The sequence below is a fragment of the Dermacentor variabilis genome, chromosome 4 (genome assembly GCF_050947875.1).
Source record: "Dermacentor variabilis isolate Ectoservices chromosome 4, ASM5094787v1, whole genome shotgun sequence".
Taxonomy (NCBI): Eukaryota; Metazoa; Arthropoda; class Arachnida; order Ixodida; family Ixodidae; genus Dermacentor; species Dermacentor variabilis.
The window spans coordinates 75810234-75833781 of NC_134571.1; the positions used below are offsets into that span (position 1 = coordinate 75810234).

At 45.4% G+C, this 23548-nt stretch overlaps 1 protein-coding gene across 1 annotated transcript in view; it reads right to left on the bottom strand.

Annotated features, from left to right (window-relative positions):
• The window catches only part of LOC142578245 (cell adhesion molecule Dscam1-like), a 170588-nt gene that overhangs the window by 15136 nt on the left and 131904 nt on the right, over positions 1-23548 (bottom strand). The window contains exons 10-14 of the mRNA XM_075687645.1: positions 18256-18417; positions 12969-13259; positions 6245-6364; positions 4523-4699; positions 15-162 (exon numbers count right to left, since the gene is read on the bottom strand). Of these exons, the coding sequence (XP_075543760.1) occupies positions 15-162; positions 4523-4699; positions 6245-6364; positions 12969-13259; positions 18256-18417 (898 nt within the window). The remainder of the gene's footprint in view (positions 1-14; positions 163-4522; positions 4700-6244; positions 6365-12968; positions 13260-18255; positions 18418-23548) is intronic.

Genomic DNA, 23548 nt, shown 5'->3' on the forward strand with positions numbered 1-23548 from the left:
GGAAAGGTTCTGACCTGGGTTCCAGTGCTGGGTTGAAGCCGTGCCTATCCTTTGTCCAGGTCACCGTTATAGGCTGCTCTCCAATAGCTCGGCAAGTGAGCACGACGCTGTCTCCGCGACGAACTGTCAACGCCTGGAACTTGCGCTCAAAGTGAGCCGCCACTGGTGAGCGAAAGAAGAAATAAAGGCCCAAGAAAACAACACTTAAACGATTTCGGTAACTGAGCAGTTATTGAAAGAAAAAAAAGTCGCAGTTTCGCCCGAAAGGAGAAGCATCGATTGCGATAGCAAATTAGTAGACGGCTACCTAAAATTTTATTATCATCGTTTTATTATTGTATTAGTTTAATCGGCCGTATAGACATGCAAAGATCAGCCTATAACTAAATTAGCGCGCATGGTGTCACGCGCGCAAAGGAAAAATGAACGCATCTCGCTCGGCGACGGCGGAAAGTCGCTGTCAAAACGCTAGAATGAGTAAGCGTGGCAGCAGTAGCGAGCGAATTGACCTTCGTGCTGTCTCTCGCTGGGATGCGAACTAAACGTCGAAAGTACAGCGCATAGGAAGCTACCGGTACTCTGTGTACTTCGTCCACATCGCAGATCGCTTTGAAAATTAGGCACACGTGGTCACATGCTTTGTCTGTGTCGCAGATCGCTTGCAAGATACGGCGGCCGCGCGGCCGCGCTGTAAGCAGCAGACTGGCACACGACCGAAGACGGCACGCTTCCGCTCCGCCTTCATCTCTTGCGCGTGCGAGATTAAGCCGGGATCGTGAGCTTTCACTCGCACATACAGCGTATGGCGCGCGGCGACGATGTTATCTTTTTGGACTTTATATGGAACATCACTGCGACAGCGACGGCAGGAACGCGCTTGGAGTGTCCATATAATTGCTATCGCAATAAAGGGCTTCGGAAAGTAGGTGTCGCGGGCATGCACAGCGCGGTACTTTATTTTGAAAGTATTCGACAAATAACTTAACGAGCTAGAAAAAAGCAAGCACTGTGTGAGCAAGGAATAGGAAAAAAAAAACTAAGGAAATAATATAAATCGAGAATACACGATAAATTAGTTCACAGCACATGCTCTTTATAATGGTGACAATAAGGAACGGTTAGGAAACTCTTTTTCGGTACCACCTTTTCTTTTTTTTACCTACGCAACGTCCATTTTAGTAAGAAGCTCTTGAGGGCTAGTTGGTTCATACTTGAAGGTAGGATAAAACTGCGCGAAAAACGAGGACAGCGAGGAGAGTCTGTTTCTTTCGCTGTCCTCGTTTTTCGCGCAGTTTTAACCAACGTCCATTTCTCCACGCTGTTTACCAAGACGCAGTTTAAATTTCTTCGTTATATCCGGCATTTGCACACGTCATAGCAAAGCTGACGAATGCGAAGATAACGAATGTTAGTTGTAGTTTCTGCGCCACAGGCAGGAAAGGATAACTATAGCCTGCGGTATGCGGAGTCACAGAAGAGTTACATTATACAGCGCGTGAATGAAAGAATGTGTGTTTTGGAGGGCGGAAAAATAAAATAATAAAAGTCAGAGGTTTCACGAGCCAAAATCACAATATGAGTATGAGACACGCTCTAGTGAAGGACGTCGGATTAATTTCGGCCACTTGGGGCGCTTCACCCTTAACCAAAAGCATGGTACACGAGCATTTTCGCATTTCACCCCTTCGAAATGCGGCCACCGCGGCGTGAATTTCATCTCTCGCCCTAGGGCGTGCAGCGGAACACCATAGCAGCCACTAAGCCAACACGACGGGTGAGGGCGTTAAGGGAAGCACGGGGGAGCGCATGCATCTTTTGCTTTTTAATGACCAACTGGAGAAATATATTCACAAACGTCATAAGGTATCCTTATATGGTAAGATTTGTGCGTGTCGTCCTCTGTGAAATGCGGCCAGAGCTCTTGCATTGAAATATACCATATGGGGCACACCTCATAAGATATAAGAGTGCGTATGCACTGTGAGTTTCTTCTGTCTCTCCCTGTATGCACTGTGTGCAGATACGAAAATACAATGTGATGGATGAGAACAGTTTGCGCATCTCGACAGCGGCCGTTTCTCACTTGTCAGTTAGTATTTATGTTCAGCTTTAGACGAGGTAGTAGCACAAAGATGTCACCGCGATGGAAACGTGAAGCCAGAGAGGATGACGCTTTTGGGCCCTTTTCCGTCAACTATAGCAATAGAATAAAGCGGAAGCCAAGTTGCGTTATTAGGTTGCCACTGCCATACTTTATACTTGAATGAGGTTTGTGGTATTTAAAATAAGCGAAATTAAGATGTAGTGTGCCAGAAATATTTTGCACGTTCTATTTTATAGCGCCTATGCTAATATATTACCGAAGCAACGATTTTGTGATCTAGAAAGCGACTTCAAACTGCAGGAATATATGGTGATGATGAGGATTGGAGTTTATTGGGCAACCGCCAGACGAAGAATACATGGTAGTGTGGCCTTAAGAATTACAAACCCATTTCGCTGTGATGTAACAAACTGTAGCAGCTCCCCGTTGAGGCAAGTGACTTGCTTGAAATCTACATAAATCTACCGAAAACTTTGCATGTTATACCTTTTGAAGCCCCATATGAGGTCGTGAAAAATAAAGGCCTTGTTGTCATGCCAACCATGACATCGCTTCCCAGATTGTGCCAGTAAGACAAAAGTATAGAAGAACTGGGAAGACAATTCTGCACTTGTAGGGTAACCTTGGGAGAGCTTTATTTTTTTTTCTTCAGCGCCTGACAGACGCCGACGATGTGAAAAGCTTGAAAATAATGCTGTTTCATGGCTCGCTTCTCTTGGCCATAATAACATTTCACCACTAAACCACATCACGGCAGAACACTTCCTTCTTCTCCAAGAAAAAGTTCCGGGCTTCTATCACGAGGGCTTTCTCGCTGAAAGCATTGTCGCAAGGTAAAATAACACTCCGGTGACAGGCGTTTCAAGCAATGAGATGTTGCACTCTGCTTTCGCGCACGCTTTCTCTGAGCGCTGCCTTCACCCTGGCGCACCGCACTCCTCGGGGATATATGAGAGTGCACCATAACCGTGCGTCATTGTGTACCGCTTTCTGCGACATTTCTTTTTCTTCCGTTAACTCACTTTCAATTTTAACAGCAAGCGCATGCTACGTTTTTCTGGCGTATTTACGGTAAGGGATGGTCCGGTATCCGCTTGCCTTTTTCACACATTGCTATGAGAGTGCTGTTTTGGCCACCCAATTGACATATACCAGAGGTTATTCAGGCTTAGTTAAGGCCGCGTTACAATGGGGTGGGGCTTCGTTCGGCCCTAAATGTTGATTACATTGGTTTCGCGAGATTTCGATGCGCCTTTTTTTTTCTTTTCAGAAGTATTTTATACTTCCGCAATACTCTTTTTTCTTCTTATTTTTTTCTCCTCTCTCGTCACGTCGGCTGTGAAGTGCGTGCTTCATGGCGTTGTGTCTCACTTTAGCGTGTTTGTCGAATTTTCTTACGTCAAAACTATTTGCGCGGGAAAGAAATTTAGCTCTCGAGTTTGTGAATCTCTTATTCAGTGCAGTGAAATGTGTGGCTGGAGATTATTATGTAGCCCTTGGGCGCCCTTTCTGTTTACGTTTGTTCGCGGTGCCAGGCGTTGTTTTCAATGTGCTCCGAATCTATCAGAGATGCATTGCCGAGAGTCTATCGGTGTTTCCGATAGCAAGAGTGAAAAGGAAAAAAACATATACTGAATTGAAAAGCACTAGAATTCTGGGACGTTATAAACGTGGAATTCGCCTTATTAGCATTTTCTTGGAAGCCACTTTTAGGACACTTTTGGAGATATTTATAAATAAAAAATTCTAGCTCTGAATGAAAGAAAGTTATTAAGGTTGATTTTGTATCTTACAATTACGAAACTAAAATGAGGAGAAAGCAACTAAAAAATAAAAAAAGAGCAGATAAGCAGAAAAAAGAAAACAGCCACAAGAAACTGAAATGTGCGTTTCTAAACATTTGGGGCTTTAGTTACAGGTGACATGTAAATAACCACAAAGGACCCGCCATGTTACCTGGCTTCTCTGATTCCAGTTCTTCACTGCCACATTGCAAAGTCTCAAGTTTCTATCGACCTCTATAGAGTGCTCATCACGCAGCATTAAACAAGTGCCGCTTGCACTCCTCACCGAAATTACTCCGGAAACATGTTCCATTAGGCTTCCGCTTTAGCCGACACGTTACCTAATGTAGCGTTACACTCGGCTTTTCCGCCGCGCTAGCATTTGGCGTATATCTGTCCGTTAAAGAAAACATAGGCAAGGCATAACTCAGGGAAAATAAGGAAAAGAGCGTGGTGGCGCAACCCACCATCCCGTTTCAAAGGGGACGCTCATAGCATCCATAACATTCATTCATCCATGCATACGGGGCTTGTGTTTTCTTGGCTAGCGCCTGAGTGCAGGTTGTAGCGCCACAGGCGCATGAGCGGAAGCGGCCGGAAACGCTTCGCTAATAGGATCCCTTATTGCACGTACCATGGATGTCCAGTTTGACCACGGTGGAGATGCCGGGTCCGACGCCGTTCAGCGCTTGGCACATGTAGTGGCCTGCGTCCGAACGGTCAGCCTCGCGAATGCTCAGCGAGCCGTTCTCCAGGATCTGCACGTTGGCGTTGCTGATGATCACCGAGAAGTCGCGGCCGCCCTCGGCACCTGGTGGCACGAGAAATAATTAGTTACTGGGGTTGAACGTGCCAAAGCCACGATCTGATTATGAGGCAGGACGCGTAGTGAGGGACTCCGGAATAATTTTGACCACCTTTGCGGGGTTCCCTAACGTGCACCGAAACCTAAGCACGTGAGCGCGTTCGTATTCTGGCCCCATTGAAATGCGGCCGGTGCAGGCATGATCAAACCCGCGATGGTATGGGTGGAAATCGAGGCGAATAGGTGGAAGTGGCTGTATACAGGCACCAAATTAGACAGCTGAGTTAAAGACGTGCGTAATACGCAATGGGCCGTGCTGTGTGAAGTGCCAAAGGAACGTAGCTGGTGTTTTTTTATATCGTTCACATAATTTTTAATTATTATCTGTGGCATATAGCACCATTCTGGTAGTCAATTGAGCTGCATTGCTCGAAGATGTGGACATTACTTGCACTGGAAATCAAAATACAAATCTGATATTTGAATATTTACCAAAATTTCTCTCAGCAACATTTAAACTAATTACTTTAGGTAACATTTTGCAATACAGAAGTCTATGCCAGTGATTCCACAAGATACACCCATTAGGAAAAAATTATGGAACTAGCATCGGTTTGGGAGATAAGCGCAGTCAAAGTCGCGGTAAAAATGCACTGCTGTGGCACTTACCTGTTTTTTGACAGAACGTCTTCTCATACATTGAAGCTCAAAAATTACTGGAACACCAATGCATTTCGTCGAAAGCTTTGGGAACGCATACCTCGAAACTGGTGTCATCCCCAGAATTCATTTTACGCGCATTCGACTTTAGAATTCGCCAGCTAGGATACGTAAATTGCATTACGAGGCGTAAAGTAATTACTAAAAAGAATTTGCAAATGTTTCTTAAATAGGCAAATATCCAGTTACATTTCTCGTGCAACAATGTCTGCCTCTGAGAGCAATCTAGCTCAAGAAGAAAAATGATGCTGCGTGCCTCGGTTGACTATATATATATATATATATATATATATATATATATATATATATATATATATGTTGCCGATAAAAAGAAGGTTCCATATATTAAAGGACCAACAACAGTCAAGCGGTTTGCCTATCGAAGAGTTATTAGTATGAGAAGAAAGTGGGCTAGCTCGCCCGTATTGCACAATGGAAGCATATTTCGCAGACGCTAAAAAGACGTAGGGCGGGAACGAGAAGCACGCAGGACTAGTGTCCTTTGTCACTGCGTGCCTATTGTTCTCGCCCCACTTCTTCTTAGCGCAACTTAAATGTATGTCTCAATACGGTCACTCGAAGGATTTCGATTTTCCGGTCGCTACTTTGTTATGATTTTACAGCGCACACCGGCCTAGGAAAAAAACAATGTCTATCGTCGTTCACAACTGGAAAGCAGTTATTGATACACATGTTTTTTTATTTGTACACATTGAAAAATAATCTCAAAACAAAATTATTTATAAATGACCAGCAAAATTAAAGGACACCGCACATATCTGGGATCAATCAGATTATTTGTTCGTGCCTTGTGTGTCTTTCGGTACTCACGGTATTCCTTTTTCCACCGTATGACGGGCACAGGGAAGCCTTCTGCCTGGCAGTCGAAGATCACTGGTTGGCCCATGATGGCCACCTTGTCCACTGGCTCCTGGCGCCACGTTGGGGGAACTAAGAAAACGCAACGCGGTTATTTTGTCGAATTCCATGAGAAACGTCCATTGGTGGACAGTACATTCAGCTTGTTATCACCTTTGTTGCGAAAAACGCGATAGCACTTCTATCGACTAATGAACGGGAAAGAAAAAAAATATTGAATGCAAGAAATGGCGCAAATAGAATACCAATAGAGGAACGCCATGATAAAGTCAACGTTTTCTACAATTGACAAATATTTTTTTGCTTCTTTTTACGTATATAGTCGATTACTCGACCACCTGTTAATCCATTTATATGTGTGTATAATGTAGTATGTATAACTTGTACTCACTCACCATTTCTGTGTTCATTTGCAAGCCACGAGAAATTTGGGATGGATATTTTACATTGTATATTTCATTGTTTTCTACAAGCGCTTGTGTTCCTTGCGCAAAAAAAAACAAACTTATGTGCTCATCTCGCTAAATCTATTCTCGCGTCCACTACATAGCTCATTGATTCAAGTTCGCTGGCGCTAAGAATTGTGTCGATGTGTGCGCGTGTCTTTTTTACTAAGGCGAAAGCCTTAGGTGTCTATGTTGGCGATGACCTTAGTGAAACTGCGCCGGGACGAAAATGGACGACGCCGCAAAGAATAAAAACACGTCAATAAATACTCGGATTGACGTCATACTTCTCGGGGAGGTTCCTGTAAACAAAGTAAATAAGCGGCTTCAAAAATAAGATTTGTTACACTTCGGTCTGGGTGGTAAACGAACCCGAGCGTCCGGGGTTCGAGGCAAGCACGCTTCCCTGAAGCCAAGGCTGCTCTCCAGTTCTGCCTTACTAAAGGTGTGCGTAGTGCATGCCTTATTGCACGCGTCACGTCGCAGCTATCTCGATTACTAGTGCGTGCATCACTGGGCGGTGAACGTGACGTGACATGACGTGACGTCACGTGACGTCACGTGACGGGACGTGACGGGACGTGACGGAACGGGACGGGACGGAGGCGCCACGTCATTAGCGCATAAAATGAGCGTGTTGATGACGTTCCGAAGTCTACAAATGCTGTAAGGGTTTCGCATTTTCACACGTAAGCAGTTTTAAATGTCTGCCCATATCTTGCTCCCTTTCCATAACGTGATTTCTGCACGTTACAAAACAATGCAATATAGATTTATTTCTCTTCGTGGTACAGAGTTACAAATCGCAAAGAATGGATGCTGGGCGAAAAGCTGTTTTCTGCCGCTTGACAGCCGCACTGCGCCTATCGGCAACGCGTCCTTCGCACAGATCCATTGTGTACCCGCAATGCAGAACAACAACAGCGACGATTGTTTAAAGACAGTGACCGAAGTGCGGTGAATTTGATTTGCTTTCATCTACCAGAACAGAAGCGGAGTAAAAAAAATCGCAGTTTCGCCCGACAGGCCAAGCATCGATTGCGAGAGGAAATTAGTGGACATCTATACGAAGTAAGGATAGTAGTTTTATCGGTCGCATAAATTTGTAAACATTCGCTTACTAACTGAACTAACAAGCCTGGTGTCAGCGCGCACAAGCCAACACAAACGCAACACACTCGCTGTGAAAACGCCGGTGTGAGGAATTGCGGCAGCAGCAGCGAGCAAAGTGACCTTCGTGCAGTCTATCGCTTCAACGCAAGAGCGGAGAGAACGCAGCGCGCACGAAGGTCCGAGCCGACTGCGGATCCCTATCAAGATACGGCGCGCGTGCGCGCGCGCGGCCGTGCAAAGTACGCACTTGTTGGCGCAGTTGGCCTCCTAAGTCAGAGCATTTACGCCACTCCACACTAATGAATTTACCAGTAAAGTGTTGAAATGTATTAAAATGTTGCGAGCAGTCTAGAATATTTAGCATGAGATTCATGAATGTCAAGTAAAGTGCACCTGAGTTTCTCTTAAGGCCACTAAAACTGTTGCAGCATTCTTACTCGGAAAGGCATCACTATCAAGAAAAAAAGCTAAAAGTAATGGCCTTTGTTACGCGATACGACTGTCGGTCCTGCGTCGATTGCAGACTGCCTTTAGGGAGACTTAAATCTTACGGTGAACGCGCAATCGCACAGAGTACTACGAAGTATAATCGCGGATCTCTATGTTTAGCAAGCAGTTTAAACCAAGAAATATTTCATGGTTTCATTGCAAGTGTAGTATGGTTTATTTTACTGGGGTGCATTAACTGCTCTTGACTTGTCAGAGACGTAACAAAGAAAAGCAATGCCTCTCGTTATGATGGAGGGTCAGCGGACGAAGCTCCGATGCGTAGAAACACGCAGCACGAAGGCACGTGGACGCATCCAAACGAATTGCTGATTGCTTGACGCTAACTGCACATAATAAATCATTCACTCATTTTGAAATCGAGCGCCATAGTATTGCGAAACAATACAGAAGAGTTCGGGGGATCACCATGGAAAAAAGAAAAATCAGGAAGCTGACTGGTAGCTGACTGGGCTAGTTCTCGTATGTACGCGCAAAAATGAATATAAAAATACGGATGGCGAGTATTTCACAGGAAAAAAAAACAAGAAGGCACTCGAGAGACATTAGGAGAAGGAGAAATAAAAGAGCGCTAAGACGATCGCATTAAAATGCACACACCAGCAGCTTTTGAGCCGGCATAGCGGGTATGCATAGAATCCGAAATGTCCAGCAACATCGCCGGCGGCTGGGCCTGCTCGCTCACGCAAAAACTTCCGCGCCCGTAGCAATGTGATGAGCATAAAATGACCAGCAACACGAACCCACCGGCCGACATAGAAACATTCGAAGACTCGAGCTCGGTTCGCAAACAACCGACATAAGCTTTACGGCGCAGCAGACTTTGCAGTCGACCGTGTGGCCATCTAGCCGCTGCATAATTCCTAAGGCCTTACACGCTCGCACGGGTGTGCGCTGGGCGGGAAGCAGACAGGACCACGCCGCTTCGAGCCAACGCTCCTGCTTTACTTGCGTACAGTGCATGTGCCACACGTTTCGCATTGGCAAACGGTTACAAAAAAGTTAGGTTAGGTTAGGAACTGAACAAACGTCTGTTCGCTTTTGAGGCTACCTCGAAACTAAACATCACCGGAAATGCCTACTATGCACTTTCTAAACGCTACAATGTGCCTCAGGTGCGCGCAATATATTCTGCGAGAGCTAACCCGAAGGCTCGTACATTCATCCTAACCTCAGAGTTTTGCGCGGCGTCTATCTCCAGCCGGACAACTCAACGACGCAGTAAAAAAATATATTCCTAATCCATGGCTATAGGTCAAAATGGTGTGAGAGAGCATAACTCAAGTTTGAACTTTAATTCCTCAAAAATAGTGCTTGCCTATCGTCTCCTGCTGACCGCACGCCAAATTTGACGTCACGAGACATGATAACGCTCCCCTCAAATGCATGCCTCGCGGGCCGTCCAACGGAACTGCCTGAACTGTTCGCAAACATTGGACTGTAAGCAAGAAAATCGTGGTTTAAATTTTCGCTTCATCAGTTCTCGGCCATACGCACAAATAAGTGACCGCCGCTAGCAGGGGAATACGAGGTGCCTGTCCGCGTCCTGTCGTAATGCCGAACAATTGTCGGACAGTAAAGAACAAACGATAAAATGTCGTCTCCTCTACTACTGCCGCTGCGGGGTTAACGAGTTTCTTTATTGACACACTCAAGAAAATCTAATCAACAGTTGTTCACTGCGGTGCCTGAACTGCGCATATGCAGCACTGACACGCAGACCGGCCTCTATCAATAAATGGAGGCAGATTTAAGTGTCTGATGTTTTTTGTAAAAAAAAAACACATGCACACAACGTCGGTCCGAATTTTGTAGCGCAAGCCACGAAATTTCACTTGAGTAACGCATAGACTCTTGGAAAATAACGCGATCGGGAAATAAGGTCGCTCAAGAATATTCGTACTAGAACGTCTAAGTTACTCCCGCTTGCTGCCTATTTGTCATTTTAGTTTTGGTACGCGGACACCACCGTGTATATGGAAGAAATGTTATTACACCACGTGGCGCTAAAATAACGAGCGAGAAGCGTTTACACTCTGGGAAAGCTGTCTTAGGAGCAGCTGTAGAAGAGATCTTTAGAAGTCGGTAATAACGGTAAGTCACAGAAGCATCCTTACAAAGGTTCCCCACCTCAACATTTACGTTGGAAGCCGTCCTTTTGCATTAGTCAATGCTGCACGGTATTAAAGTTTCCACCACGCCACAAAACTAAAGCTCCCTTTCAGATGCCGCGTCGACGGGCACGGACAAAGCATCACGAATAACAGCGGCGAGAGAGATACTAACTTTACGGTTGCTGTGAAACACAAGCAGCGTCTCGCATTCGGAGGGCATCCCGTGGATGCCAACTCTCGTTATTAGCACCTGGATGAGCAAGAAGAAGCATTCTGCCTGAAGTTCTTGCATTCTGAAACAAGCAGGAAAAAGAAAAAGGGGGGAAAAGGAGAGTAACGCCTGTGGCTGGTCTGTCAGAGGGCCGCAAGCGAATGTGTAACGCACTGACGTTAAGCATAGATAATATGGCCTCGAAAGGGTACGAGTAGAAAATATCCCGCGCCGTTCATTGTGGTACAGACAACGATTCGTTATGTTTCACGGCAGAGACTACTGAGTTCTGAAGAGAAGTTGAAACTAGAAGTAAAGTCAGCGCATCGAGTAAAAACTTCCACCAGAATAATCAAAAAACATTATTAAAAAGTTTAACGTTGGTCAGAGTTATGAATTCACAATCGGGAGCGATAAAACCGACAGAACTGGAGATTTACTTGCGTTATATCAGCCAGTACTACTTGAATAGGCATTTGCCCTCAGTGAGGCATATCGATATAGCATACATCAAACATGTCGCATATACGAGGTGTCCCACGTATCGCGTGCCAAACCTTAAAGATATGTGAATGCCATGTAGCTGGAGAGAACCAAGGTAATGTTGTTTGCCGTCGCTTAGAAATACTTGGAATATTTTTCGTATTACGCCTAATTCGATAATTAGTCTTACTTTATTATTCTACATCCCAATTATTATAACTACATGAAAAGTATCAATGAGAAAATTGTAGTGCAACATGAAAAATTCTCGATACAGTTTTCTTTTGCTCGATACGTGCTACCTAAAGGTGTTATTCCGACCCTGAAAGAAGCAGTATATATGTGCACATGACGCCTTTTATAAAACTTAACTTGAACTATAGTAACTGCACTAAAACTCCACATACTGCGTATTTCGTTGCTCTTTCAATGTTTTTTTAATGATGACCGTAAACTTCCACCCAGCCCCTGTCTTCAGATAAAGGTTTTGCTCGGATCCGCTTATGGTTACTCAAATACATCTAAAACGCAGAAAGGCCTACATAAGGTAATTTCTGCAGCGATATGAATGACATTTGCTGCAATTGAGAGATAAAATTAAGTTCTAGTGGCTGCGAGAAATTAAATTTCGATATAGGGCAATAATATTTTACAATACTTTTTTTTTAATTTTGTAGGCTTAAAGAAAGTACAACCCCAAAGTTTACGAATTCTTAGCCCTACACCGAAAACAGATGTCGCCGTTCTGTAAATTGTATCCGCTAGAGCATATAAAGCGAACAAACTCGGTGTACCGAATTGCAGCTTACGCGGAATTGTTGCAACGCTTACAAGGGCCTTGTAAAAATCGTATTCGCAAATTAGTAATATACGTGTGTGCATGTTGTACGAACTCGTACTCTTTTCGCTTTAAATTTATTAAAAAATGCAATTTACTGAATTTTTATTGCCTTTTTCATTGCTCAACTACAGAGTTGTAAACGTGATAGTTCCGTTTTCCTAAGTTATGCGATCTTGACAATTCTGAATAAAAGTCGATGGCCCAAATAAAAATCCCTTTCATACAGTCACTGGATTTTAACTCCGTGCTCTTCGCTGTCGCAGCGTGCTGGCTACCCACTGCTGTGTCACGTGAGCAGAACGTCGACTCGAGGGGCGTGGCTTCGTGCCCGTTGTGGCCTACCAGTTTCTGTTGCGCACGCTCCGATAGTCGAAATTCGTCTTGCTGCCGTTTCGCGGATAACCTCATTTTTCCAGATAAAAATGTTGAAATGAATTTACTGGTCTCTCTGTCTCTCTATCCCTCCCACTCTGTTCCTCTTTTCATCCCCCTTAACCTTACCCCCAGGGCGGGGTGGCCAACCGGAACTACCTCTGGTTAACCTCCCCGCCTTTTTATGCATCCTTTTTTTTCTCTCTCTATTTCTCTCTCTGTCTCTCGCTCTTGAAATGACTTATATGAAGAGCTCGCTTCAATTTCGCTATTACTATGAGCCCACTGAAATTAAAAGTTTAAAACGTTAGTTACTAGATCTTACTTAGTTAGCGACTAATTCTCACGAGTTGCCTGTTTCCCCGTGGCAGGCACCGTTGATGGCGTGTCTCCGATGGACCATCCTTTTATTTCAGAACGCTATCTTTATATATTACTTTAAGCCCTCATAAAAACAACTTGCATATTATACTGTAGAATGATATAACTTTCTTTTTTACAGTCTTCTCCCGGGAGCGCAGAGACGATTCTTTAAACCGTGCATTAAAGAGAGCGAATTCGCTTTCGGCACAAGCAGTTATGAACTCACCTTGAACAACCATGGGCGCGGTGTAATTTGCCGAGGCGGCAGGGTTGGACGCGACGCAGGTGTAGTTGCCCGAATGCAGCTGTCGCACCCCCGTGAACGAGAGGAAGGAGGTATAATCGTTCGCGTCGGCAACGGACGCCCCCAGCTGCCGCTGCTGTTCGACCGGGATCCCGTCCTTCAGCCACTGAATGGTGATTGGCAGGTCACCGTCCGAGACGATGCAGGCGGCACCGGCACGCTTCCCCTCGATGAGGTCATCGGCGAAGCTGAACGGGTTCACCACAGGTGGCGCTGCGAGAACGCGAGAAGTGTGTACCTCGGCGCTAAATACTTTATCTCAAGCTATAGGCTACAGACGTTCTCAGTGACAGAATCACGAAGACTAAAAAAATAAAAGAAAATTATAAAGTAAAGAATAGAGCAGACTTTAGCGATTCCTTCAGTCCTGGACTGATCTTTTCCTGCGACAGCAGCGTTCTCTTACTGTGAATACCACTACCTCGTGTTTGCTTGTGTCAGTCTTCCGCACTAAATAACTGAGCTCGCTCGCTACGGGGGAAAGCACATGAGCCGAATATAACCGGCAAGATGTCTCATGTCGCTACAAATACGCAACTAGTAGTGTCAATGTTCCGTCGCAGGAGTACGTTATCAAGCCAACGGCCTACAATGACCAACTAATGATTCTCACACTCTGCTGCTCACGAAAATAATACAGCGCGAACAGGCCACACTGTTTCGATTGCCGAAGACGGGTACCACTGCCCCAATTACTTTGATGGCTCGCCTGGAGGTGCGAACGCGATTGCACTTGTATCTTGATCGCGAGGCACAAACGATATAGACATTTAACGCGCTTTGTTGACTCGAACGGGGAAAGCCCAACACCGGGGCGCTTTCACCAGTGCGAAGTAAAGGGGCGAGCACCAGATCATTTTCCCGCTCGGAGCTAGGAAAAGCGGCTTAGCCTCCGGAAAAGAGGCGGTCATTCGACCGTGCGTCTGACCATTACTGGACGCTGTGGCGTGTAACGACGTGTAGAAGTGCCGAGATGACAAATGGCTCGCGCTTCGACGGGGACGTCGCTGCTGTCCTGTGCCGCACTCTTTTCTTTTTTCTGACTCTCCTTTTTATCGACTTTCTCGTAACACCCACTCGGTGGCTTTGGGCCAGTGTTGGTCGATTTTGCCTTTATTGCTCGGATACGACTAAACAAGAAAATAAATGAACTCAGAGGACCCATTGGCAGATGATCGAGAGAGTAATTGACGCATTATCATTCCGTCCCCATGTCGCACGTCTGAAGTAATCCACAGGCTCTCTTTCGTCCTTGGTAGCTCGCGCCTTGAAACGATTCAAAACTAAAGCCAAACTGCCATGGCACGCCTCATGTTCTCCTCATTCATCATACCGAAGCGTTCCATTCCCGCATTGTTTCTGAAGTGTTTCGCGCCTTCAACACCTTGAAGACTACATCAGCGTCTACCATCCGCGGGAACAAATGGTTTCACCAGACGTTTTCGTTGAGCTTTTTCCGACATGGTCTCATATTATATGGGGCCCACACCACACTAGCCGGGATACAATTTTACGTTTTGTAACGTTTGCCTGAAATACTGTCGTACATCGCACAATTAACTACAGTCTTTCTTCCCTCATATACGGCCGCACACCATCTTCTATGTTGGACACCAAATTCCGGTCGTTACCCGCCACTTCAACCGCGTAGCGCGCCTTCCGAAAGACTTCGCTTCCCGTATCGCCCACTACCATGAAATCACCCGTGCCTGCACTGCGGTCATTCAAGAAGGCAGGAAAGCTCGCGGTGATGCGACGCGCCCCATGGTTTCGTTTCACCCACGCGATGAAGTGCTACTGCAGCATGGCACCGGCTCCTTCTCCCGCCGGACCTTTGCGAGTAATTTGTTCCTCGCTATTTTGTTAAATACACCATTCCTCAAATAACTTTTGCCGTAAAGTATGGCGTCGCTCCCGTGACCTGAGGTACAGACCGTCGTTACCCTAGGTCAGAAATTGTGCTTGCTTCTCATGTGAAACCGCACACTGGGTGCGCCCACCCTTTTTAATGCGAAAGCATTATATGCCCCATTCAGCGAAAATTCGTGGTAGTCGACGTGACCAAAAGATGGTACCAGAAACGACCGACGATGCAAAGAGTAAAAACACGTCAAAAGAAATGCTCGCATTGAAGTCAAATTTATGAGGGAGGCTGCTACAAACGAAGTAAACTGATGGATTTGAAAACAAAATTTCTTGAATTTTGGTCGGGGTGGGAACCGAACCCGGCACTTCAAGGTGCGAGAAGGGCAGGCTTCCCCGATGCCAGACCGGCTCCTCCGTCCAGCCTGACTGAAAGTGTGCCTGGTGTGTGCGTCACTGCACACGCCACGTCAGTCATCTGGTTGACTAGACGTGTGGCCTAATGCGTGCCCAATGACGTCTGCATCATCTCTGGGAGCGTGATGGTGCAGATAATGGGGAGGAGGTGGCGCCACATCATGAGTGTATAACATCAGCGCCTTCATGGCGTTCTGAGGTGTACAAACGGCATAATGCTTGCGCATGTGCCCTCGTAAGGACTCTTCAGTGTCTATGCTGATTTCTTTTTTTGTTTAAATCTAGCCACGCTGTTTTCTCTCCCGTAGAAAGGGGAAAATTAGAGTGAGCGCTGTGAGCTCTTCAACATGGTAATTTGCACATGTACTCATCATAATCCCTCATCGCCTTCATCTTTGGGGTGGTCCCGCGTGGTTTCGCTCATATAAAAGATTGAATCAGGCAACGTATTGTAGTATACCATGTGTCTCACGTAATTGTGCCAAAATGCTAAAATATGCAAGTGCCACGTAGCTGGACATAACCAAGGTAATGCCATTTGCAGTCGCTTGGAGCGATTGAGACTTGTGGCGAGGCACTAGTGGCGTGGGCTTTTTTTCAGGCTGAGAAAACCCCGTCACGTAGCATGTACTGAGCCACAGAAAGCTGGATCAGGCATTTTTCAGGATGGTCGGCAATTTTCTCATTGACATTTTCACTCTGAATATAATATTTAATGAAGTTGAATAATAATAATACTAACTAGTTATGTAACTAGGCGAAATACAAAAAAAATTCTGACTTGCTCCTGGCGATAGCAAACAACATTACCTTGGTTCTGTAATCTGCGTCTTTTTTTATTTTGGCAGGAGTTACGTTGGACACATGGTATTCTTGTATTGTTTAGTGCCATCATTCTACGAAACCATCGTTTTATGTGCCCACTCCTGCCCAGGGCCTGACACTAAGCCTGGCAGTAGGTACCATATAAATAAACAAAAAAAAATTCTTCGAGAACGTGACAGTGGAAGTTAAAACTCGCACGGCCAACGCGGGAGGCGCAAGTTGTAGGGAGACGTAACGGTGACCGACGAGGCGTGCCGTGGTCCCGACGTTTATTCGAAGGGCGTAGGCGAAGCTCACGAGGCGAGCGCGGCAACCAGCCAACGCTTCACAGGTAACGCAAGGCCGGTGAGCTTCCGATCTCTGACGTCATGCTACCTTGTCCGACTGCCATAGAATCTAATGACGACACTTCCGTGCAAGCCGTGCTGATTTTGGTGTCACCACTTTCGTCACGCCGGGCTGGGCAATGGCAATTTCGGTCCAACTAGCATGATGTCATAGCGCAGAGCACACAGGTCTGCCATCTAGGAGGCGCAGAACCAGCCCTGCCGTGAACGAGAGCGCGTTCTCTATTCCAGGCTATCAACTCGAACCACGCGATACCTCTTGCGCGATGATGATGCGCGGTGATGACGATTATGCTACAGAAGGCGATGCCGAGTTTGTACTAGTTGCAGGGAGTAAAAAAAAAATGCTTGCCCGTAAAGACGAAGCTTCACTTCAGGAGCTCCTCTCAAAACACGCTCGTGGCAAAGGAGACACTATTTGTCTCGGCATGCACTGCAGTCAATTTAATGAAATTTGCGACATTTAAATGAAAATATAGTTTACCAACTTTATGGAGCAGCATTTATATATAAGTAATCAGTCTCTGGAGGTAACGTTGTAGAAGAACATAAAAAAGTAAGAAAGTATAAGATTTAGAATACTACAAGCGCTGAATACAGAAAAACATATAACAATTCTGTAATCTGCACCTATTGAGACATCTAAAGCGGCAAAAGTTATATCGTACGCTGCTAATTTGGGAATAAAAGTTTTGGAAAACTCCCGTACAAACTGTTAAGATTTTGTCCCAGCGTAACGTCATGTATCGCATTTGTCCGCTTTAGATGTTGTAAGAGATGGACCTTGCAGAACTGCTACATATCTTTTTGGTGGAGAGTTACGGATATTTTGAAGTTCTTGGTTGATCTTTTCTTGCAACTTATTGATTTTAGTGTAAAAAAATAAATAAACGAGGGCCTTCTAAATTATCCTAAATAAATTTATTCAAATCTGTTAAGTGTTTGTCTATTAGATCATTTATGCATTTCAAACGTGAACTTGAGAACTCGGAGTTGGCTGCAAGTCGAATGTACCTCTTTATGAAATACTCCCTATATCGTGTAGGCAGTACGTATAGGGTAGGCAGAATTCGTGCTTGTATAGAGATTTTGACAAGATCTGAAGGTCGCAGGCTAATTTGGTCATCGAGTGTTTAGCGCGGAAGTCGCAAAAATGCCCTTTCGAGTAAAGAAGCAGTTTGAAAATGGTCTGTATAACAGAATACGTAGTGTTATAGCAATGAGAACTCGCACAGGCAGGCATGAACGTGGGAAGGCAAATGACCTGGTGCGTTTTAAAACACAGAATGTACGTTTATACAGCATCGGTTTCACAAAAGTGGGATATTTGAGTTTGTAACACAGCATGAGCTTCCCAAGCTCGGTTTCCTTTTAAGACATTTAATTTACCATTCAAGCGTCCGCAGTGGGTCTGTATTTCTTTTTGACTAGGTTTTGAACAAATTATGAATATAAATATTTGACAACCACCGTCGCTGGGAGTAGACCTTAGCGACAAGAGAGAGAGAAAATGAAGGAAAAGAAGGAAAGGCGGGCAGGTATACCGGACGCGCATCTGGTTTGCTACCCTACTCGAGGGAGTGATGAAAGTGTTAAGGATGAAGAAGGAAACAAAGGAAGGGAAGGGAGACTTAGAGTGCTCCTTCAATGCACGAAATGGTGCCGTATACACGCCAATGATTTTGTGGCGCGTGATTATAAGTTAAATACGATTCCAGGGAAAGCTTTCAGGGATAAGATAAGCGGAATGCACTCACTCATGACGTGTACGGCGAGCTGTCCCTTCGCCGTGTTTCCCTGCGGGTCCCGCGCAATGCAAGAATACCAACCGTCGTCCGCGCTTCGCTGCACGTCGGCCACAACAAGGCTGCCGTTGGGGAAGCTGCGCTGGCGATGGTTCTGCGGCAGCGAGCGGCCGTCTGCAAAGCAAAGAGGCAATGTAAAGACTAACAATAATATTTGGCTCGGGAACGTATATACAAACATCAGACAAGAAAAGGTGGGAAGATGCGGGCTGCAACTACATACGGAAAGGGCACAGCGCCGGCTTACTATTCAGGAAGAAAGGGAGAGTAATTAGCGGTATAAGTTAGGGAAGAAAAGAAATGAGGAAAAACAAAAAACAATGTGACAGCTTACAAAGACTGAAGCATAAATATTATAAAAATTGAGTACGGCAGCCGAACCCCCAACGTGCTAATTACCAAAGCAATAAAATTAAAGTACATATGAATCACGCAAGTGAAAAAAAAGTGATGGAATCCGACAAATTATTCCAAATTGAAATTTGTGCCCTGGATCAAACAGACGAGGTCGCATAGCGATGGCAATCGTTCTGGTCGTTATTACGAGCGTTCAGAGACATTTTCTATTTTCACTGCTTTACATTCAGCATCACGGGCTGAGGTTGTTATGCAATGTGGCCATGAAAGCACGCACTTGTACAGTTCTACGAAATTCGTCAAAGCTGATACCGGATTATAGGTGAGATCAGTAAAAGGCAAATGTACTTCCATGTGTGCTCTGATATCGACTTGGCGGTTTCTGGGAGCTGATGCATGTAATAAGCCATATCATGCTTCAATTTTTACTGAGATGAGCCAATTTTGTGCAAATGTTCGCGTTCGCTGTTTCTTCAATAGCTATGCGTGCCCGATACAACCAGATATCATGCCTGCCGCGAATATTGTAGCATAGTACATTTTCGAACGAAGGCGAGTGGCACCAGCCTCTTTTGAAGGTACGAAGACACGTGACATATAGCCTGCACATTCGATCAATGTTCATGCGATTCAACAATCTTCGACTGATAGCTATTTTCCCTTAATTTCGGCTTTGGTTTCACGGGCACAAGTCCGCCAGATAAACAGTTTCTGCACTTTCATAATGTACTCCTGCGTTCTTGCGGACAATGCTTCACAATGCTTTTCGTTCGCATGCACTGTTTTCCATTGGGTAGCCGCCTGCTCTCTAATAATATGCCCGACGTCCCGCTCAAATATGGGATCTGCGTGTATACAAGCTATTTTAGTGTAGGAACTGTATTTCTTTGTGTGTGTGTGTATGTGCGTGTGCGTGTGCGTGTGCGTGTGCGTGCGTGTGTGTGTGTGTGTGTGTGTGTATGTGTGTGTGCGTGTGCGTGCGTGCGTGTGTGTGTGTGCGTGCGTGCGTGCGTGCGTGCGTGTGTGTGTGTGTGTGTGTGTGTGTGTGTGTGTGTGTGTGTGTGTGTGTGTGTGTGTGTGTGTGTGTGTGTGTGTGTGTGTGTGTGTGTGTGTGTGCGCGCGCGTGTGTGTGGTGTGAGGAGGGGCCATGGGTTTTAAGCATGCTTCCGGGGCTTATGCCGCACTCCGGTATGACATTCTGCAGTGCGACATTGCGCCAAATGTTTAGAGGAATTTGACAAACACCTACAGAGGAAGAGATACGACCTGCGCCCATTGCTATTGTGCCCGCACGGTAGCACGTGGGATCGATGAATTGGTATTTAGGTAATTAAGCGTCGCCTTTCCACTTCACAGCGCAGTGCTTGAGCGCCATTTACGGCTAAGCTAGGAGATTTGTGCTGGCTTCGAAAAAAAAATGTAGTTTGTTTCGAATGCAGTGTGACGCGAACAGTTCCAGCCGAGGTAACTAATCTTCAATTTCCGGCGTGGCGCCGTGAAAAGTGTCCTGCTTCACATCGTGGAACATAATAAGACTTTGGAGAGTCACTTCTTGAATATTTCAACCTGAGATAAATTGTGGAAGTGGAACGCGAAGTGAGCGCCCCCCCCCCCCCCACCCCCTCCAGCAACTGAATAATTCATGCCTTCTACGCGGAGTATAAGGAAACCGCGAAGGCCAACTTTGTTTGTTAGAATATTGGCTTCGTTCCATATGTGTCCTGTAATTCCGACAAGAAAGAGTGATGATGGCACGCAGCGAGGAACGATGAACAATTACTCAGTGTTGTGGACACCATATGCGCAGTTTTTTAGGTGCTTGTCAGTGAAGTCTTCGTCATCGCTTTCCTTTTTTGTTTTTAAATAAGTGCGGACTAGAAGCAAGCAACTTTTGACTACAGAGCAGCCTCATTCTGAGGGTTGGCCGGGCTTCGAAATTCAGCCTCTGTAAGCCAGAAATGTTCGGATTCCTCCAGGAAAACACACAAGCAGCCGTTTTCGCGCAGCTACTAATTCACTTGTGTGTGCATGTGTGCTGTTTGTGAGCGTGTTTTTCCTGGACCTGTACTTGATGGGAACGTTATTGCAGCGTAAACTGTTGGTAATACGTATTTTCTGAATGTTTGGAATTGTTTTTGACGCAAAACGATTAAAATTGTTTGGCAAATTTCTAAACGTATGCACTGCGCCTGCAGAACGTTTTACGCCTAGAGAAATAAATTGCTTGGCTAACTTGAGTGCGTGTCATATCAACAAACTTTCGCTATCGCTGCTCAAATGAATATCACACGTAAAAGACGAGGATTTACACTGAATATTTCTGAGCGATTACAAATGCAATTAGCGCAAAAAAGCAGAAGCATCGCAGGTTTACACATGCCTCTATTCGAAAGTTGAGGTAACACTTCGGTGTAAGTATTTGTGTATAGTATCGTCAATATCATTACTAATATAATGGCAAAAAGGCTGTAACACTAGTGCATACGTCTGCTTCAGGGCAAATCGATAATGCTTTTCATGATGCTTCCTGGCGTACACTATGCGATGTACTGGTAGATAAAGTAAGAGCCCGCAACATGTAATTCGTTTAGTCACTTGTGTTTTATCACCGACGAACAGGCCACCTATACCTCTCTTTAACATATTCAGGTGCCTTAGTACCGGAGATGAATGCCTCATCTTTACGCACGCGAAACTAATACACAGTTACCGTTATAAAACAAAGCTTGCCGGGCATAGGCATCCCAACTCTTGAAGCTGCGCGGTCTAGTTGTCGAACGGATTAAATCCTAGTGACGGCAATGCAGAAAGCTTTCCATCAGCTGCTATTTCAACCATCAGGAAGCTAGAAAACCGAGTTTAAGGCAACACCTGAGGTCGGAGCACCAAGAATACAGCCTCGTTCGTAGGTCTAAGCGGATACATATAAAATCGCCTTCTCGCTGGTTCTGTTGAGTGGCGCCGCGCAGCGAGAGAAGAGGAAGCGACCTCCGATGTTGGCGCCCTCACGCGTGGACCGCCGATGAAATGGAACCTTCTGTTTCCCCAATTGGTTTGCCACTCGAAAAGCGCGCTCGAGGAAAATTAAAGAGTACATTGTTTATCATCGCAATGCTTATCTTTTTAGTATTATTGCAATGGAGAATTGCGTTAAGGAATAACGCTTGCTGTACATTATATGTAAGGCCTGTGTTGTGTACACGGGGTGATAATTTTCAACATCTCCGCAATGTTTAAAGATAGCCTGTTACAGATAACATAATTCTTGTCTTTGAGCTGCATTATTCAAAGACGCGGTCATTACTTGCGCTAGATATCGAAACGCGAATTCAACTAAATAAGAAATCACTGACAAACTTCTGAATTAATATCTTTGTAGCAGACATAGAAATGTACGAATTGGAGCTGGTGAGTTTGCAAGGCGTACCCACTTGGAATTAATTTCCAGAATGGGACCAGCCTCGAGATATGCGTCATTAAAATCACCTTATGAATTCACTGCTGTTCAAGTTACTTTTTTAACAAAACGATATTTCATGCCTTGAAGCACAAAAGTAACTGGAATGCCCATGTATTTCGTCCCACACTATGGAAAATAACATCTCGATACTGGTCTCATCCTAGAAGTTAATTTCAAGTGAATACTACATGCAAACTCATGGGCGATAATTAGTCAAATAAATAATAAATTAAGTATTAATAATTATGAATGAAATAGTGATACCTTATTATTAATTACCTAGTTAAATATGAAGTTAGTTTGTGAGTTTCTGTTAATCAGTTGAATATATGTTTCGTTTTCTCGTGTTAGTAATGTCCGCCTCTTCGAGTAATTCAGCTCAAGGACAGGAATTATCCTATCTGCCACAGGCTATCTTTAAAGCTTCCGGAAAAAAAAAATGATCAGCCCGTATATTCAAGCATTGCTGTGTGCCATCTGTTGTCATCTATCCAGCGATCATAGCTGGTCGGGGCACTGTAGCGGATGAAATATTGCAAAAGGAGAGTGCCTTCAACGCACACCGCGTGGCCAAGTCTTTATTGTAGTATACAAGAAAATGTTTCAGCAATAATGTTTACTTAGACAAATGTACTGCAAGTATTCTTGTAACTCGCACTTCGCACAAGACAAACAAAAAATTAAGAAAAATAACAAGAAATTTCGTGTATCGCCTTTTTCGACTCAACGGAAGTCGAAAGCAAAAACTGCCTCCCATACTGCTGTCGTTTTAGAGCGCAGCTCTTTGGCGTCCGTTCCTGGGTTTCGCGTCGTCGTCGGCGTCGTCGTCGGCCTCGTAACCAGCTCCGCCCCCCTTTCATCCCCCCAGCGCTAGCAGCGACCGACTGATACCGCTGGATGCCGCTGACGCCGCTAGAGAGTCAAGATAACGTGACTGCATAGAACACCGTCGCCGCCATGCAGAAAGAGGAGGAAAGGGTCCCCCCCCCCCCCCTGTTCTTGTGTGGCGGATAGCTGGGGTTGACTCACTATCGCCGTCAGCGGCATCAGTCAGTCGCTGCTATCTCTTCCCTCCTCCCTTTATCGTGTTGTCCGCTTGCTGCGCGCGCTTCTGCCCCCATCGTTTGCCGCTGGGTGTACACGCCGCCCCCCTCCGCTTCCACTTACTGCTGGTTGCTCTCGACGGCGGCGATGAGCCTCCGCTTCGGCGGCGCGAACGGCAGGGTCTTCTCGGCGGCAGCGCTTAGCCTCTGCTTCCCCCACGGCTGTGACAACCTCGCGAGGCACTTGTATAGATCTCGTCTTTGAGAATCAAGCATTGGTGTACCAAGTCGAACATATATCAGTCTATTTCTCCGACCACAAAGCTTCCTTCATGACTGTCAAGAACTGTTAGTGGAGTCTTTGTTAAAGGAATACGTGTGAAAA